This window comes from Bacillus rossius, chromosome 1 (assembly GCF_032445375.1).
Source record: "Bacillus rossius redtenbacheri isolate Brsri chromosome 1, Brsri_v3, whole genome shotgun sequence".
Classification (NCBI taxonomy): Eukaryota; Metazoa; Arthropoda; class Insecta; order Phasmatodea; family Bacillidae; genus Bacillus; species Bacillus rossius.
Window position 1 is genome coordinate 241,147,270 of NC_086330.1, and position 19,711 is coordinate 241,166,980.

The following is a 19,711-nucleotide window of genomic DNA, read 5'->3' on the forward strand; positions in this document are numbered from 1 at the left end:
GTTAAAGGGATTAATATATTTCCAGATTGGTTTATGGGAACAACTAATAATCAGTGTCTAAATCAAAAGTTTGTCATATAAATATATGTAACCTATTTGTTTAGGGTATTCAGTAATGAGTAGTTTCAAGTAAAATTATTTAACTTAAGTAATTTGGAGCATATTTTACAACCAACTTAAAAAAGCACTAATCGGTCAAAAAAATCAGCATGATCGGTACCACATTTCTGGCATCGGCATCACTCATGTTTCGTTATGTTGATTCCCATATAGAGTGTGCGCACATAGTCAAATATTGATACAGATAGCTCATCGATTGCATGCCATGCGCGCACTCGGCTGCCGAGTTAACTACAATTGATACACAGCTTTCTCATGGTGTGTTCTACGTTATTTATGCGCTCTGACTCACGTTCGCATCACAGTTTTGGTTTATCTATTCAAATTTGAACAAAATGTTTTTGTTGCATGACTTATTAATTTAAATTATTTGGTGTTCTTTTGTATACTCTACTTATTAAATGAACGTGCTTTCCTTGAATAGGTTTTGTTTGAATGAATAACTTTACCTAACAAAAAATGCTTTTTTCGCATAATTGTCACACACCTACTTTTCAAACTTGATTTTAGTATAAAATGTGTGACGATTATGTGATAAAACACTGTAGTTTTAGATTCTTCCTCTTGCCAAGCTCCAGCATGGCTGCAGACAGCCACATCACTTACCGGCGCCAGACGGGTAGCCACACGACAGGCGGCATACGTAGCTTAACGGTGCAGTTCATGATACTTTACACTCACTGCTGAGCTATTTTAATTTAAAAAAATAGTTTTGTCATAACATATTTATTAAAAACTAACAACACAGGCTAGTTATTTAAGCACATAGTCACCACAATAGTGCAATGTTTTTTTTTTTTTTTTAAAACCCAAAATGGAAATTTTCACATATGGATCGCAGTACATTTTTTAAACAAACAATCTGCATAAAATCTGCAACCCATACGTGGGTAAATACTGTAATTCAAAGTTTTCTCCCAAAAACATCTGAATTCATAAAAAATTTGCATTATCGCATATGCGATAATTATATGTCCTTATTCATAGTACTGAAATAATAAAAATGCTATAAACAGAAACACTATATGGTTTTTACCTGAATAAATGTACATGATGTAATGATTGGAAAATAAAATCAAAATTCTGATTAAAGCTCTATTTTCTAATAAGTTTTAACAGACGGTGCAACATCAATGAAAAACAATAAACATTACAGATTCTAGTTACATTTGATACTATATTTTTTTTTTTACATTTACACAGAGATTTCTACTCAAGTTATAACACTTAAATCACAGGGTGTCTCATACCAGTTTAACCAATTTTAAGGACAAAACATTTTTATATTACAGGGTCATGCCAGTCTTTATGATGCAAAGTTTATAGATTTTTTTGAGTTAATTTCCAAGAGTTTTAAGTGGACAGTCTCCGACTAATTATATTTAATGTGGGACTATAAACTGAGGTAAGGCATAAAAAAAATGCAAGTTAGTAAAATGCTGCAGGATGTTAAATTTTCCTGACTTCCAGCACTGTAGATAATTACTAGAGGAAATTTTCGTGATTTTTGCAAACTCCAGACACCCTGAATCATTTTAACAAATGCTATTTACTGCAAATACTATTCAACACATCATAAACATTAACTAGCAATAAGGATTTCCACAAAATTAGAAATAAATAACAACGTGCTCTAATTTTGTAAAAAGACCCAAAAAATTGAACAGTGGCTAAACCAAGCATAAATAGTTTTTTTTTAGAATCATTAAATTACAAGTATAAACATTGTCACCCACTACATAATAGGATTAAAAGAATTTTTATTATTTTTGTTGTATAATCACAGCTTATAAAATATTTATTTAACCATTTTTACATTAAAAGTGTACCACAACACAAAAATAATTTAATATTTTCAAATACAGTATTTATCTTATATGGTTAAAATTACATCTTACACTTAACCTAAACATTAGATAATAAGTAATGACAGTCTTAAGGGAATCAACAATTGAGTTATAAAAATAGAGTTTACATTTAGCTTCAAACATCACATGAATGTACAATTTAGACCAACATAAATTAAGTGGAACTAAATGCACTACTATTCAAAAGAAATAAATGTAAAACTTAAAAATAATTAGGGGTGTGCGAATATTCGTAAACACGAATAGTTGCGAATAGTAACTGACGAACTATTCACATTCGTAAGTCGAATAGCAAAATCTAAAATTGTGAATATTTACATGGCTGTGTTTTATTTCTCATGGTGGTTCCAAGAGCTTCGGTTTTCACCAGCTTCTAATGTAATTTCCAAAGTATTTATACATTCTTACTAACATAACCACAACGTATTTTTAAAAGGTTCATTTCAAGAAAAAAACCAAACCAAAATCATTCTACATTAAACCAACTTGTTTCAAAAGCCAGACGGTAAACGTAAACATGAAACACGGCACCATTTACAAACTAATATAGTTAGAAGGAATGCCAACGACTACAGTATTTTTGATGAACGGTTGCCATCGTTTACAAAACCGTTAAAATTAACTGTTTCAAATATTTTATTCAATGATAAACCTTTTTATATACTCGTTTTGAGTATTGAAGTTAATCAAAGAGTTTTTCCTGTCATATATGTTTGAAGTACAATGAAATTGATTTCCCATGCTACACATTTCTTTTTTATCCTAATTTTTCCAGTGTGGTAACCAAAAATAAAACAATAAATAACAATTATTAAATATTATATATGAAATAAAAATTCATGTCCTTAATAACTCTTGAAAATACTAAGTGAACTTTTTTTTTGTGGCTTCATTCACAGAAAATATCTTGTATAAACTAAATATATGAAAACCCGCCATTGTTCATTCGTGTTGGCCAAGTATCGACATCCATTGTCTTAAGTCAAGATTTCCCTTGGTAGAGCAAGACAAGCTGTACCTTATGGCTACTGCTATCGATCCAAGATTTAAGCTGGAAGCGATGCCTGAGGAAAGTAAAGTACTGGCCAAACAATTTCTACAAGAAGAGTTAAGAAAACTGAGAAATAAGGTGAAAACTTTGAACAAGATTCGCAGGTAATGACACCCAACGAGAATGTTACCAACACACAAACAAAAACATGCACAAAGTCCGTATGGGGATGGTTGAAAGCCATTCCAATCAAGGTTTATAATCATACCTAGGACTCCCAGATCAGCAAACCCTCTACAGTGGTGGAAAGAAAATTACCAACTATTTCCTTTACTCTCTGAAGTGGCACAGCATTTTTTGGCTATACCAGCTACACAAGTCAGCAGTGAACGAGTATTTTCAACAGGAGGAAATGTCGTCAGCAGCAGACGAGAAGTATTACTTTCCAGCCATGTTGAAGAATTGATTTTCCTTCATGAGAATTTGAAAAAAAAGTAGTGCACTCTAGTGAACTGAAGCGTGTGAACTGTATTAATAAATCTGAACCTTTAGTCCATGAAACATATTTTTCTTGAATTCAAAATGTGTTCTTGAAGAGTTTTCAAAATAATTTTAGTTTCTCATTGAAGTAGAAAGTAATTTGTTTTCTATTAAGTGTTTTTTTTAATGTGAAGACAATGGAAATGCTCTATTTATAATGTTTGTTAATTTGAAATTTTTTATACGTTTAGAACTACTCTCTTACACTGTATTAAGATAATCAACAATCTCGTTACTACTGATTTTGGAGTGGTGGATAACATTATATAAAAAAATTTGAGGAAATTGTTCAACCATTATTTTTTTACATTAGTAGTTTGTTTCGTTGATTTTTAAAATATATTTAAATATTTCTTAATCTACATTAAAGAATAACATATGGTTGGTTACTGTAGTACTAGTATAACGTTTCTTTCCTATAAAGTCTCGTGAAAAACAAATAACATATAAATGATTTAGCAGTTAAAACTGTCCCAAAAATTTTACATTATAATTTGTTAATTTATAGTTTTTTCAGTGTGGTAACATATAAAAAATATATATATTACAACTATTCGACTTCGAAACTATTCACATTCTATTCAAAAAATTTACTATTCGATTCAAAAATATTCAACCATCAAAATCCACTATTCGCACACCCCTAAAAATAATAGAAATAAGCTCACAAAAGTGTAGAATTACTGCTAACATTTTAAAATGCAACATACCTAAAAATACATACAAATACAATATTTTCATGTCTAGATCTATTATAGAAACCAAATTGAAATGAGACTCTTTACCAACATTTTTCCAACTCATGCTACTCACACAGTTTCATACTCCTTGCGAATTGACTTGGCCAAGCAGCAGGCAAAGACGACTCCAATAAGCTAGAACATTCAGAACACACAGTTAGCTCATATTGTAACTGGTCTCATTTCCTTACCCATGAAAGTTAACAGCAGAATTATAATGTAAGTTCTTGAGAAGAATACAGTAAACCTCAGTTATATTGAAAATGCTTGGGAAAGAAAAGTTCTGGTACGTACTGATGAAAGTACTTTTTACTAAACTGTTTGTTACCCAGGATGAAAAATTTGTACTCAGGTATATTAAAATATATAATTATAAAAAAAAAAAAAAATTGCCTTAAACTGAATTGTTCTGAAATAAGTTTCTTCTGACAAATTATTTTTAGCTGATAGTGGTAAATATAAATATTCAAATTGAAATTTTCAGCAACACTAGTATATGCATTCATAAAAATATTTAAATTTCCCATGCAATTAACTCGGAAAGAAAAATAATTTTTTGGTTTTATTAAATAAAGTGCAAAATTTCCAAAAATTGAATGAAAATGGATATTTCAGGTGTGTTTTTAACAGTATAATATTATATTTGGTATAAATGTAACTGACTAATAAAAGTTTCAAATTATGAAACTGAATTCTTAGTTGTAATTTATTTTTGAATCTAGCATTCTCCATAAATAGGGATGAGTTTGCTTCAGCCTTTAGTTCTCCATTCAACCGGTTCTCTTCTCCACTAAGAGAATCCAATTTGGGCAACGGTTTGAAAAAAATAGATAGCCAAGCATATACAGTAAAACCTTGCACAACAAACTTCTTTATAATGAAATCCTCACCACAACCAAGCTGCTATTAGGTCCCGCCAAACCACCACATGACCCTGTGTATTTTAGTTTTTAAATAGCGTGGTTTCTTCTGAAGCTCTGCACGCCGTATGTGCGCCCAGGCAGGCAGGGCCCTTACAGCAAACACTGACTGGTAAAGTGACTGCCCTGTCTGAACTTGAGTATGCCTGGCTGTATTTGTACCTCTAAAATAACAAAGTATTTTTTCACTAACCCACAAAAAAAAAACAGCTAAAGCAAAAGGAAAAAATCTTCAAAGGGTTTTTGTAGAGTTCTCATAATTTTAAACATGCTTCATAAATATATAAATACATACCTGCCAACTTTTACGGATTGTCCGTAAAATTTACTGATAGAGGCGTTGTTTTACGGTTTTGCGGAGCCTAGATTTTTTTTTTTTTACGTATTTAAAAATGTTATTAATAAAATTAGAAATTCGCTGAACAGGTAATTTTGAGTTTGTAACAACGAGGTCTGTATGAGCGAGACAAGCATGGACGTGGATGCCAAACAAAGAAGCATCTTTGTTCTTGACATCGTCGTCTCATTGGCTCTTTCCGACGAATCAAAAATATTTACTTGTCCGTTTGGAAAACAAACGCCACTCAGCTATAGTTACCAAACATGGTGGAACGTAGCTAGCGGTAAATAATTGCGTAGAAGTATTCCGAAAAGTTTTAATTGTTCTGTTCTTTTATATTTCCTACATACCTTACACCAATACGAAAATGGACGAGTAATTAAATATATTTTACTAGTTTCGCGGTGTTTTCCATCTATTTATTTTATTTATTTATTTTTGTCGATCTGACCATACAAATATTTGCAAAAATGGTATAGGACACGTCAAGAAATATAAGAACAACAATAACTAGGAAGTCACACAACAGTTTTAATAAATGTGCTCCAAAGCAAAGAGAAACATGTGTTCTACAGCTCAGTAAGGAAATATTTCATTACTGCATGTGATTACATGATTAATAAGTTTCCTTTTAAGAGTGAAGTTTTAAAACATGCAGAAGTGGCACGATTGAAGGGAATTGAAAATGGACATTTTCCTCCGTGCGTTACTTTGAAAATTGTTCCCCATTATCTTGCCTGTGAAAAAAGAGGAAACTATTGTTTTGACAATAGATGAACTCCATAAACAATTTAAATGTGCAGACTGAGGACATTTCGGCTGTTGTGGATAAAGATGTGTCGATTAATGTGAAATTGGCTGAGTTAACACATACACAAGGAGTTGAAGGGGTTTGTAGATACGACAGAATATCAAGGGTAATGCTTTCCCTTTTAAGTATACCACACAGTAATGCGGAATGTGAATGTATCTTTAGCTTGGTGTAAAAAAATAAAAATAATAATAATAATAATAATAATAATAATAATAATGATTTAGGTCATCTATGTAAATTTCTGTTCTCAAATGTCAGAGGTCTGGACCATGTTATCAACAAAACTTCAATAGTGTTTTCCTGTAAGCAGCAAAGAAGGCCACTTCATTATTATTAAAAATGAAGCAGAACAAAACAGAAAATTTTTTGACATAAAATCCATGAATCATTCCTCCATCAGTCCAAAATTTTTTTTTAAGGTAAGAACACCTTCATGTTTGATTATTGTTCTCAGTGTAAGTTTTTTGCATAGTTGTTAACATTTTTGTGCTAATTTTTTTAACATATTATTACAGCAGCACTAGAAAATATATTTTTAGAGTAGTTTTGCATAAGATTTTGTTGGGTCGAATATAAGGTTATGGGAAAGTTGAGAAATTGATATTGGTTACCAATACTTGGTAATTGCCGCACATGATTTACGCCAAATTTTATAAATTCTAAAAGTTTTACTGAAGGGAGTTTTAAAAAGATGGCAGATATGTAAATATAAAATGCTTCGGCAAATAAACAAAACCCTCTTCATCTTGCATGGTATTACTAAAATGCACTTTGAAGCTGGTGAATTTAAACACAGTGTACCAACATTAGTGAACAAAATATGTAATTTAATTAATCAATGTTCTAAACATTGCTTAGAAAATTTATCTCACTCTACATCCACTTACATTAATTTACATCTGAGGTCTGTGAAAAAGTGTGAGTGTTGCAACGAATGCCTACATGAATTCAGTGGCAGTGCTACGTTACTGACATTCATTGAAGTTTTTTCCAACACCTATCTGGGTCTAATCTCAATAAAAAGCCAAATACCAGACCCAGGAATATGAATTGATAATTTCTAGGCTTCAAATAGCTGGCTAGAGGTTAAAGTGTTGTTGGAATTAAAGTAGTACTCAAGACTGCAGGCGAGGAACAATCAGTTGATCTATTTGCATTGGAAATGGGAGCCTAAGCTACAAACTCAAACAGCAGGATATTTTCCATGTGATGTTTTCAATGCTGACGAGGTTGGCATTTTAATTAATCTCCTTCCTGACAAGAAACTTGCCATGGAGGAAGTCCAGTAAAGAGGTGTTCACTGTTTTGCTGTGTGCCAACTCTGATGGTTCAGAAAAATTTGTACCAGCTGATTATTCTTTTGAGAGGTATTTGTGTATTTTCAGCATTTTGTATACTCATAATTAACATTATTTTAAATTTGCAGGTACTTCTGATTATTTGCTTTCTTTATTGTCATAAAGTGTTTTCTACCTAATTTTTACTGGTTGCTTAAGTTCTATAGAGTTCATGTAATTTTCTTTTGTATTTGTTTTTGCTATGGTCCTTTGTTTGAAAGCTGGCTGATGACACAATTTGCCAAGCATGTAAGAATTAGAGAAAGACAAGAGGTTACTGGAACATGGAGGAAAAAAAAAAAGGACTTGTGACTTGTTGCCATGATCCAGCATGGACTGACATTATGTGTAATTTTGTGATTGGGTGAAAAATATATCCCTTCGTCTATCTCGGAAGAGAAGGGTGGCAGTGGAGTCAGTGTCTGTATGAAGTACCGGTCAGTCGCATATCAGGTGGTGGCTCAGATTTAATAAAATAATGTGGTTAATACAGTAAAACCTCGGTATAACAAACTTGAAGTAACTGATATTATGTGTGTTTGTTATAGCGAGGTTTCTTTATGAGGTGAATTCAAAACCAACGAACAAATAATTTGTGATACAAAGGGTTTTTTCTGTGGCCACGATTATTTCAAAAAACACAGAAGTAATAGTAGGTACTCAGTACTTACCTACTTTTTAATAAATGCTACAGAGTCCTCGAGTAGAGCAAATGAAGATTAAGCAAACCAATCTGATTTGATTACAGTACATAAGTATATTGTATATTACGCAATAATGGAAAAGAATAGACACTGTACACTAAAGATCACAATAAATTAAAATTTAAGAAATCTTTACTTCAGTAATACCTATTATTGTCTCACTGTAAAAAAAGTCAGTAATGGATGACTGCTTTGAATGGTTATTAAGTTCCTTGGTAACCACACTTTCAAGAGCTCGCAACTGTTATAAATTTTAAGCACTAGTTTCAGTACTTGTCTCTGATGTCAAAAAAAATCTTTCAAGAACGTCCAATGCACCATTTACCTCTTTTCTAGATGGACGTGTCATTTCACCTTCATTAGGTTCTTCAGCCATCTCTTCGACTGAATCTACCTCAGATGGTACTTCAGTGGTTTGTTCTGCCACTTGATCGCACGTTTGTAGAGCACTGTCTACATCTACAAAGTCTTCGAACGTGGCCTCACATTGAAGATTGTGTGGGAGTTCATTCCACTCAACCTCACCACTGTCTTTTGGATTGGGCAGCTGTTGTTCCTCTGCAGTGTGAAACCCTGCCTTACGAAAACAGTTGGCAATGGCTGTACCGTCAATGTTGTGCCACGCATAGCACAGGCGCTGCATAGCCTGAAGTATGTTTCACTTCATGTTTGACGTTGCCGTTTTCCATGTTCCGTAGCAAATATTGCACAAGCTGACGTCTGTACATTCACTTCAGCTGAGAGATGACTCCTTGATCCAATGGTTGGAGTTTGCTCGTAATTTGGTGGGAAAAATACAACTTTGATATTTATCATTTGTACGTCATCCATCTTGTGAGCTGTACAACAATCAAGAAACAGCAAAATGTTTCTGTTTTTTGCTCCCATACGAGCATCCAAAAAAAATAACCACTCCTTAAACAAGGAAGATGTCATCCATGCTTTTGAGTTGTGTTTGTAGTTGCAGGGTAGGTGCTTAATGTTTTTGAAGCAACAAGGCTTGCAAATTTTCCAATCACAAGTGGTGTCAATTTCTCTGTAACATCTGAATTGGTACAAAGCAATACCGTAAACCTCTCTTTACTAGACTCCTCCATGGCAAGTTTCTCCTTTGAGGGCAAGTGTTTTGTCAGGAAGGAGGTTGAAGAAAATGCCTGCTTCATCAGCATTGAAAACATCACAAGGAGAATATCCTGCTGTTAGTGTTTGTAGCCTAGGATGCCATGACTAACACAGATGGATCAACTGACTTCTCCAAACCTGCTGTCTTCAGAGTACTTAAATTCCACCTACTTTTAAATCTATGCAGCCAGCCATTTGAAGCCTGAAAATTGTCAATACCCATTCTTTGGGCCTCGTATTTGGCTTTTTCTTGAACAATAGACCCAGATATTGGTATGTTCTTTGACCTACATTCCATTATAAAATCAAACATTTTCTTCTCCAAATTTTCATTTGTACAAGTAGTTTAGGTACCGTTTTCTGTCTGCACCATGAACTGCATTTCTTTCCAAATCTTGCCGTTGGGAAAGAATTGTTGACAGCGTTGAATTTGGAATGCCAAATCTTTTAGCTATTTCTGCTTTTTTACCTCCCTGATCTACTGCGTGTAGAATTTCCAGTTTCGTTGTAAGAGAAATTGCTTTCCATTTTTATCCATTTTACGAACACTAACAATAAATTACTGAAAGTTAAGTCTCATTTATTACCGCACAAGATTTGTCCAACCATAACCTATTTACAAGTGAACAAATTTAACCCAGAAAAACTTAACCTCTAAACAAGATACATAACTGGTTAAATAATTTATTTCCCCCTACAACATGGAACAAAAACAACTTTCTAAACCTACAGATTTTAATTAAGAAACACTTCCACAGAATCTGTATCAGTTATCAGCATTCATTACAACACGGATAAATGATCACACATTTTCACAGAACAATGATGTAAATTGTTCACGTGATGAAATTTTCTAGGCAGTTTCGGAAGATCAATTAATCGAAATACGATAGCTTATGTTGGTAGTCATAAAGTGCGTTTCAGTACGTCCGTAACTCTTACTTCTATGGCCAATCAGTTGTAAGATGGCGGCAGTATTGTTTACTTGCCAAAGCGTAATTTATTTACGAAGCAAAATTGAATATTTATGACAATCCTACAAAAATATTTTGAAGATTTTTCCGTTTTACCTTCGCTGTAGCGGGTGTTTTTGGCGTTACATCCAAAAAATGCTTCGTTATTTAGAGGTATAAATACATAGAATTACATAGCGATTTGGCGGGACTTAACAGTTGCTTCGTTATACCGAGGATTTCATTATAAAGGAGTTCGTTGTGGGAGGTTTTACTGAAGAGTTTTGCGATATGGTCCGGGCTACGCCAATTTGTAACCTTTTCGGAACTTTTTAATTATAATTTGTTACATCTCAGTTGTTGGTAATTGCTCAAAATAATGATTGAGTAACTTAAGACTGTTTCAACGACTGAGACCTTCAGCGTTGCAAGCAACCACGGGATTTGCTTGCAAACAGTCTTTAATATTCATTTTTTGGTAACTACAAACAGTAAATTTGTGTTTTGGAGTCAGTGAAGCCATTTTGTACAATCTATTTGTATTTTCGACATGTACTTGTTTTGTGGTTGGAAAATGACGACTATTGTGACTTGTGAATTTTCACAAATGTTGATAAAAAAACATTTAAAATCAGTTTTTGTCATAAACATTATTTCAGGAATCAATTATTCATACCAAAGACAATACTGGCATAGTGCGTCTCAGCATACACAAAATAATGTGGCAGTTATCCCAGTGCTCTCAAACCTGGCAAAAACAGTCAAAACTGGCAATCCTACTGACAATTTGAGAAAAAAAAAGCATAAAATCTGAATAAAAGAAGCCAGTTAATGATATTTATTTTTTAAACATGTATATAACTTCAGTTATATGTAGGTATTTATATTTTGTAAATAAAGAAAACACTAAGAAGGCCTATAACTGTTAACTTTTATTTCATTATACTGACATACCAGCTGTTTGTTATGTAAGTGGCAAATATTAAATATTACTTTCATATTACTTTTTTGAATAATGTATTGGTTTACACTGTGGTTTAAAATTGCCACAAAAATAATATATGTACATATATAAACAATAAACTATATGTAAATTAAAGTTTACAATGTTACAGGATTTCTAAATGCTGTAAGCAGGATTTAGAAACTAAATTTGGTGGCAGACATATGCTAGCACAAAAAATAAATTTGAACTTTTATGTAGCATTAGCCAAAAATATTAATAGTGTGAAATACAACAAAATTAGGCTTTTTTTTTAAGTTTTAAGAAAAATTTCAAAATTTTTGTGGAAAAGTAGATTTGGTCATCAAAAGTGATTATTTCCCACATGTTGATTGATACCATTTCTGAAATCATGATGCAGATTTGCAACACAAGAAAAATTTTTGATAAAGTTGTAACATTTATGTTTGGTCATTTAATTAGTGGTGCACCGATATGACTTTACCGATTACTGATTCGATTACCGATTATGAGAGCAATAATCGGCAGATACCGATTCAGTTACTGATTATAATGAACAAATTTTTTTAAGTGTAATAATGCACACAAAATTATTTATTCCCATGTGAATTTAATAAAAAGATTAGGTAAAATTGAGAATACAGTTATAATAACAGTATAAAAATATATAAAATACACTATTAGTCATTGAAAGGGGAAATTAAATTAAATTCTATTTAAATATTTGTTATTGTAAACAACTTGAAATACAGTCTAATAATTGTAATTTACAATGGGTAAGTTTTTGTTGCGGAAAACTAGCATTATAATCGACTATCACATAAGGTTGCATCAAGAAATTACCGTTTAACAATGTAAACATGCTGCTTTATTTTGTTCACTTGAGTTTATAGAAAAATGTTTCCACACTTCACTTTTTTTCTCCCTACTCGCCATCTCACTATAATTATATAAAAATGATTAAAAACTAATTCTAGCACATGTGATTTTATTTATGTTGACTGAATATATAAAATTATAAATACTTTTTCACTTTTCACGTGACATACAAATAACAAACGGATAATGTTACCAAAGACGCCCATAATGAGTTTGTAAAACGCAGTGATAAAAACTAGAAGGTATCGGGACCACGATTTTGAACCGCTACTACGACTCAAAAAGATCGATTGTCATAGAATCCACTGCAACTGTTTGTGGTATTTTGATTGCGTGCCATCTATTTTACTTCTCTGGCTATACGTAATGTACAAGGCCACTAAACAAAAGACAAAACGTAAATAAACGTGTAAGAAAAATGCATTTTTTATTGTTTGAACCAATGAGATTTATTAAACTTAACGAAATATCTGTAATTATGATATGATGCAGTTAGATTAATTTTGTAATATATACAAATATTACCATATTTCGTCCTAAAATGTGTAACAAAATATTACACGGTAAAAACCTACTTAATTACGCCGGGACGTAAATAATCGGCAAAGTAATCATTAAGATAATCGCCGATTACGATTAATCGGTAAGTACCCATAATCGCAGATTACGATTCATCGGTATCCGCATCGGTGCACCACTACATTTAATGAAAGAATGGAAGAGGCCCTTATGTACCCAATCAGCATGATAGATAGCTATACAAGAATTAACTAGTTCTTTTGTAAATTTATGGAAAGCAGTAGTGTTAAAGATTAAATTCAAATTTAAATGTTTATTGTGGAAACAAAAGAATGAAATAAATGAACAATATAATTAAAGAAAATTTTAAGCAACGTGTAACCAAATATGAAAAAGGCAGTCAAACAAAACAGTGGGGGAAAAAATGCTTGGATTTAGGTAAAAATATGCTTCATATATTTATAACTAACAAATTTTTGTTTGAAAATGACAATTTTGACAACTTTTGTTTTGTATGCGAATGTAGCTTTGAATTCTGTTCTCTGCAAGTGCAACTAAGCTGTTCGCTGCTATCATGAATGCAGCCTAGCCTCTGCAGTATTACCAAATACTGTGCTGAACGATGTGAATAATACATAGGGAAGGGAATTTTTGCGGTCGCGAATAATTTGCGTATTCGCACGAATTCTGAGGCAAAATGCGAAATATAGCATAGTCACGAAAAATAGCAAAACTTGCACATTATTGTTAATAAAACAGTTTTAAACATACACTTAATTACAAACCGTTGTATTTGATGGCAAATGCAACAGGGTAATAAAATCACAAAGCGAACGGTGTGAAAAAACGGGATTATCTACTGTGGAACCTCGCTACTACTAGACCTTCGAAGTTATGACAGTTTTGTAATGCACCATAGTTTTGACTACGTAAATCATACTGGTAATTAGGAGTGCTTCTTTGTCGGTCCTCCCGTAAGTACGATGATTTGAATGGCATCTCCAAAAAAAGAAAAAAAAATTTACGTAGTAAACACAGCCAGCAAGAGGAGCGATTTTTGGAGAGGGGAAGGGGGGGGGATTGCACGTGGTGCATCGCTACTATCCCTTCTTGTTTTGTGGTCGCTACGTCGCATCGGCGGACTGGGACTCTAGCAAGTTGAAGAGAGGGAGGGACAAAGAAGGAAGAGCGGTGGGCGGAGGGGGGGGGGGGGAACTTGTGAGAAACAACATGCTCTCTCTCTCTCTGTTTAGCGCTATCACTTGAAGGCGACAAGTTTCCCTTCCCCTTCACTTTCCGCCCCTCCCCCCCCCCCCCCCACGGACAGTTTCTGTCTAGCTTTGGGTAGAGGAGGAAATCTAAAAATAAACGTGTATGCTGTCGTGACCATATCTCCCCCTCAGACATAAGCAATTTTCTTGTCCATCTTGACAGGTTTTCGTAACGCATGAAGCTTATATTCCACTTAGGCCTACTACCTGCATCAACAAAATTGTTTTCCCGTGCATTATCCCACGCTTTTAATGACAATATTTCATGCATGACACTGCAACCATTTTTCAGCAATTTGTGCATGTATTGTAGTGATCCATCATTGAATTGTGGAAAATTTCTAGTCTTATCGCAACAGCGTCTGAGCTGTGCCATACCACGACATCCACTACACACGCTGGTATTTCCTTTCAGAAACAGCTTCAGCTTATGCAGCTAGGATAGTGGATAGTAGACATCCTTCCCTCCTCCCCTCCCTCTTTCCCCACCCATTTTTCTCCCATCCACCTCCTCTCCTTGTTCATGCAGGGCACAGTGATTATTTTAGCTGTGTCTCGGAGCGCGGACATTAGGGGTGGGCGAATATACATATTTTTATTTCGAAGCAAATATTTAGAAATACTCCCGAATTTAAATCGAATATTGAATACTAGGCCAAATCAAAGAATTTCTTAAATGCAAACACCAAACAATGCAACAATCTTATTTATAATAAATGTACAAATCTTTAAACCTACAAGCTAGGTTGAATATAAAAAATAAATGTAATTCACAGATGCATAAAATATATGCACATTTAAATGCAAGAAATTCGAAATATTAAAGTACATAATAACAGGGTTCTTACAGGAACTTACAATTAACTTTCAAGGACTTTCCAAGGACTTTTCAAGGACTGTACAATAATTTTTCAAGGACCACAGTAAAAATAAATTATATTAGCTACATCAAATTTTTACTTAAGTAAGTCAAATTAAGTTTAGTTTCGCAACATTTCTATTTCTGCTTTTGTATTTTTAGTATGTTAAGTATGTTTTTCTACTAAATTTAATCCCTACCTAAAAACCTACGTAACATTCACACAATACCTTAGTGATTTTTATATTCTTCTAACTTCTCACATAACTGTCTGTTTACTTCAGCAAGGGATGCAGATTTTTCTTTGGCTGTTCTTCGAAGGCTGTTGGACTTTGACACCATGGTTAAACTACCGGTTGCTTCCGCCTGTTCAGAGAACCTATCAGCTGATTTTGTGAGTTCACAAATATCTGCTTCGATTCTTTGTTTCTTGGTCTTGAGTTCATCTATTTCATCTGTGATATTTTTTCGTTTTAACTTCTGCTGTTCTGTTTCTTTCTTGCGCCTTTTCTCTTCCAAAAAGCTTTGCCATTTTTGGCGTGCGCTTGCTGCTGAAGCTATCAGATCATTTGTAATGTTTACATTTGAGACACCACCAACAGATGTAACATGCTGACAAATGATTCTCTGCGAAATTACTGTACGGTCATGCATGTTTTCTACTTCAATTTGCCTGTTAACTGAGAAACCTCTCTCAACAGAGGCTTGTCCATGTGACAAAATCAACAGCATTTTCATCACACACCATAATCCTACGTAGTTGGAACTAGAGTTTGCACTACCAAATAACAATGAATCCAAACGGTCAGCTTCAGGTTTGAAATTTCGAAACTGTGATGACGAACCAAACTCCAGAATAAAATCTTTGTAAGCTGAAAGTAATGCATCGCAGTCTGTTTCTTCAACTCGCCCTGCATCTACCAAAATTTTCAATACTAATGAAAACCGGGTAGTGCAAATTTTTTGGTCATTCATTTCTCTAGGGTCCAAACAACTGAGGTTCCTAACAACAGAATATTGTAAAGGACACTTGTTCAACAACTTTTTCACAATTTCCAAGAGAAAATCACGACATTCCATTCGTAACTGTATAATGTCACGATCCTTGCTTACATTCTTGTGAACCAAATCTTTTACTCTATTTTCTGCAGCAAATCCTAAATAGACTTTGGTTGCTGGCAAATGGTTTTCTTTCTTTGCAACTTCAACTCTGACAAGTTTGCCACAAGAATTTGCATTCTTCATAATATCATCTTTGATAAACCTTTCCATTAGGCTTCGCAGCAATTTCAACATATCTTTCCCTAAAAATGGCAGAACTGGCTTATCAGTTTGATATGCTATCAAAAATGGTTCCACTTCTTTGGCAATTGACTGAAATACTAGCAGTTTTACAGGCGTGAGTGGGTCAGCTGCCGCTTCTTTGATGGCCATGAAAGATTTGGTGTTGGGGTTGGGAACATTTTTGTCTGTTACAGACTTTACATACTTGAGCATATGAGGCCACATTTCAATAGCATGAGCTGCAACTATCGAATTCTCTATCCACCTAACAGCACAAAATTTTAAAGGAAAAAGAGTACTACTGGTCACATTCACATAATCTTCCCTCCTAGCTGGAGAGTCCTTAAAAAGATAATACATACTTGACAAAATTCTCTCCACATCCCAGGTAGATGAAACTGATCCATACTTAAATGCACCATGAAGTATGTGTAACCCACAACTGCCAGTTTGTATCACTGTTTTATTTGTGTCTTTCTTCAGTTGATCACAAACCATGTCGTAAAATTTCCAATTGACATTTGGACCATCCATGGAGAGCTGCAGTAAAGGCATGCTGGGAAGAAAAATTTCAGAACTGAGTTTTTCATACGAACTAAACATGTCTTCTGCAGTTGCATGTCCCAAGAAACTAGAGTGCATATAGCATGAGACGACTTTGTCGGTATCCCAATATCTAATATGGTAATCCAATTGCTTCTGATGAAGTTTTCGGTTAACACTCTCGTCAAAAAGCAGAACATACGAATCTTCCTTTCGAATTTTTTCCATGAGTAAGGACCTAAAATAAGGTGCTATCCCAAAACAACACATATAGGCACACTTTGTTTCTCCCAACGAAAAGCCTTTGGCAACACTGCTATCAGGAAACATTTGTCTGAACAAGGGCCCAATATCCTCACAGGACTTGTATGAAAAATGGTTACTGCATACTTTAAGGGCCCACAGAATTTCTGCTTTTAAAGTGTCCTGGCCAGTAATAAAAGAACTAATCAGGCCTACCTGCTGATCTTGAGAATTCTGGATATCTGGTTTCACGACTGCTAAACTTGTAGATTGGCCATCTTGTGAAGGCTGTTTACCACCGAGATATACTTGTATTCCAAGTTTTGGCTTCTCACTTGCCAGAGCGACATGTTTCTTCCCACCCATATGACTCGTTAACGCCGATACACCCATGTTACTGATATCGAAAACACTACTACATAAAACACATTTGGCTTTATTTCTGTTAGTCGTTTTTTATAGCCATTTACTGAATTTTGGGTTACGTAACCACAAATCGTTAAAAGTACAGTTTCCAGGCATTTTGAGAAAAAATGTTAACAGTATCTCTCAAGTTGCATAGGTACATAAAAACACCAAAAGCATTATCAAACACGTTGAAGGAAAATAATAAGAGAAAGTGTGAAAAAATGTAGTTTTTACATACGACAGCCGCAAAAATTAAATCAAAATGCAAACAAATAGGCTATTTGATGCAAATATCAAAGCCGGCAAAAAAATCTTTTCGCAACTCGTAGGAAGTATAAACTAAAAACGAAGTCGGAACTGATGTTAAAACATTTCTAGAAATAACACTTTTCCCTTTCCAATCACTCCGACAATGCCATACAATTACAGAAGCATGTAAATCCGGAAAAAGTACAAAGCAAAACCACCATCTTGCATCTAACTTCTTTTGTTTGTACCACATTTACTACTATACCATATTTATCCTGCATATTTTAAAAATCGATACCACAACTACCACGCGATACCACATTTACTCTTGTGTACCAAACTATATCCAATAACACAGTTACGCAAAGCATTATTACGCACCATAACCGATAAATGTCGTTGCCAATAGAACACGAGAAATTCCCAAATCCATTTTTTTTTTTACGAAAATTCACTCGGTTATCGTCTGTTCACGTCAAGCAAATTATATTCTAGAAATAAGAAACAAATTATGGTTTTGTATTCCTAAGCTAGGATTTTAACGATGGGAAACTAACTGGAATATTATGTTACCTGAAAGTTCAAGGACTTTCCAAGGACTGGATTGAATTCAAGGACTTTTCAAGACCTTTTAAGGACATGGTAAAAGTTCCAGGACATTCCAGGACCGTACGAACCCTGTAATAAACTACAAGTTTGGTGACAGAAAATATTTTTCAAAACTTATTTAAATTGTCCTGCACATGTTGAGGTGTCAGGGATTGATGATGTGCTGTCACCACATTTCCGGAGGAAGAAAATACCCTCTCACTTGATACACTTGTGGCAGGAATACTTAAATACTTCAGAGCAACATTTGCCAGTTTAGGATATTTAAGTTTTCCTTTATCTCTCCACTGCAGTGGAGATTGCTGCAGATTGCTTATTACACGTTTGCTAATACATAACCATCAATGAAACATTCTCCATTAACTTAGGCCTTTTGAACCATTGCCAAAAACTTAGTCACGTAACATTTGCTATTTGTATACAACTAAATACTGTATGGTAATATTTTATACGGCCGGCTGAACTTTCTACGTTGTTATCGTAAAATAATAATAATAACAATAATAAGTAATTATATTGAACAAGAACGATTGAAGGTAAAAATAAACTTTTTTTTACTTTTGGCCTTCAGCTTACGCGCACAGTCGTTTAGAGACAAACTACTCATTGTTTATTTCATTCCTTACAATGTAAAAAAATTTTTTTTACTCTTTGCACAAATGCAGGCCCGGCCTAAGAAGTGTAGAAAGTGTGTGGGTGAAAAACGGAGTGGTTCTATGGTCGCCATTTTTGTTTACAATTATTCACTTAACTCATTTTTTCTACTGTTCCATCCATGGAATATTTTCCCTGTTTATTTATAAATTAATTTTATTCAATAATCTTATTTCATTGGATCCAGTGCCGTAACTGCTGTTTTATAAGTCCATTGGTGATATTGTATCACGTTAAATCATTATTGACGTAATTTATGCATAGAAAAAGAGTTGTTGTGGGGCGATATTAAGACTAATACCGAAGTCGGGAATGAATCTGGCACGATTCTAGACATGAAAATTGGGAGTTGCAATTTGCCATTTTCTCAGCAAAATACGATACTGGCAATTATTTTACTCTAAACCAATGTAAGTTGAACAAAGTATAACTAACATATTTGTATTATGTTTGAGGTTAGTTTTAATGATCAGGCATATAGGCTTAGGCTAAGCATGTGTGTGTTCTCATTATGCTAAGTTAACTCAAAGTTGATGTTATTGATCGTAGGCATTCTTTAACTTTTAGGCAATGTATGTATAGTAAAAGATTAGCTTAAAAACTCTTGAAATTTTTTTCTATTTTTCGATCTTCGAATAATTTCATTTTTCGAGTACAAATTCTCATATAACAAATGTTCGACTCAAATTCGAACTTTCGAAGCTTCGCCCACTCCTAGCGCCAATTACGTCGAACCATTTCATTTGTGATTAAAACAAAAACCGTCGTAGACACAAAAAA

General features: G+C 33.8%; 1 protein-coding gene across 1 annotated transcript in view; it reads right to left on the reverse strand.

The window, feature by feature from the left end:
• Positions 1 to 830: 830 nt before the first annotated feature.
• Positions 831 to 19,711, reverse strand: part of LOC134527415 (CD63 antigen-like) — a 56,324-nt gene continuing 37,443 nt past the window's right edge. The window contains exon 5 of the mRNA XM_063360085.1: positions 831 to 4,394. Within this exon, the coding sequence (XP_063216155.1) occupies positions 4,329 to 4,394 (66 nt within the window). The 3' untranslated portion in view covers positions 831 to 4,328. The remainder of the gene's footprint in view (positions 4,395 to 19,711) is intronic.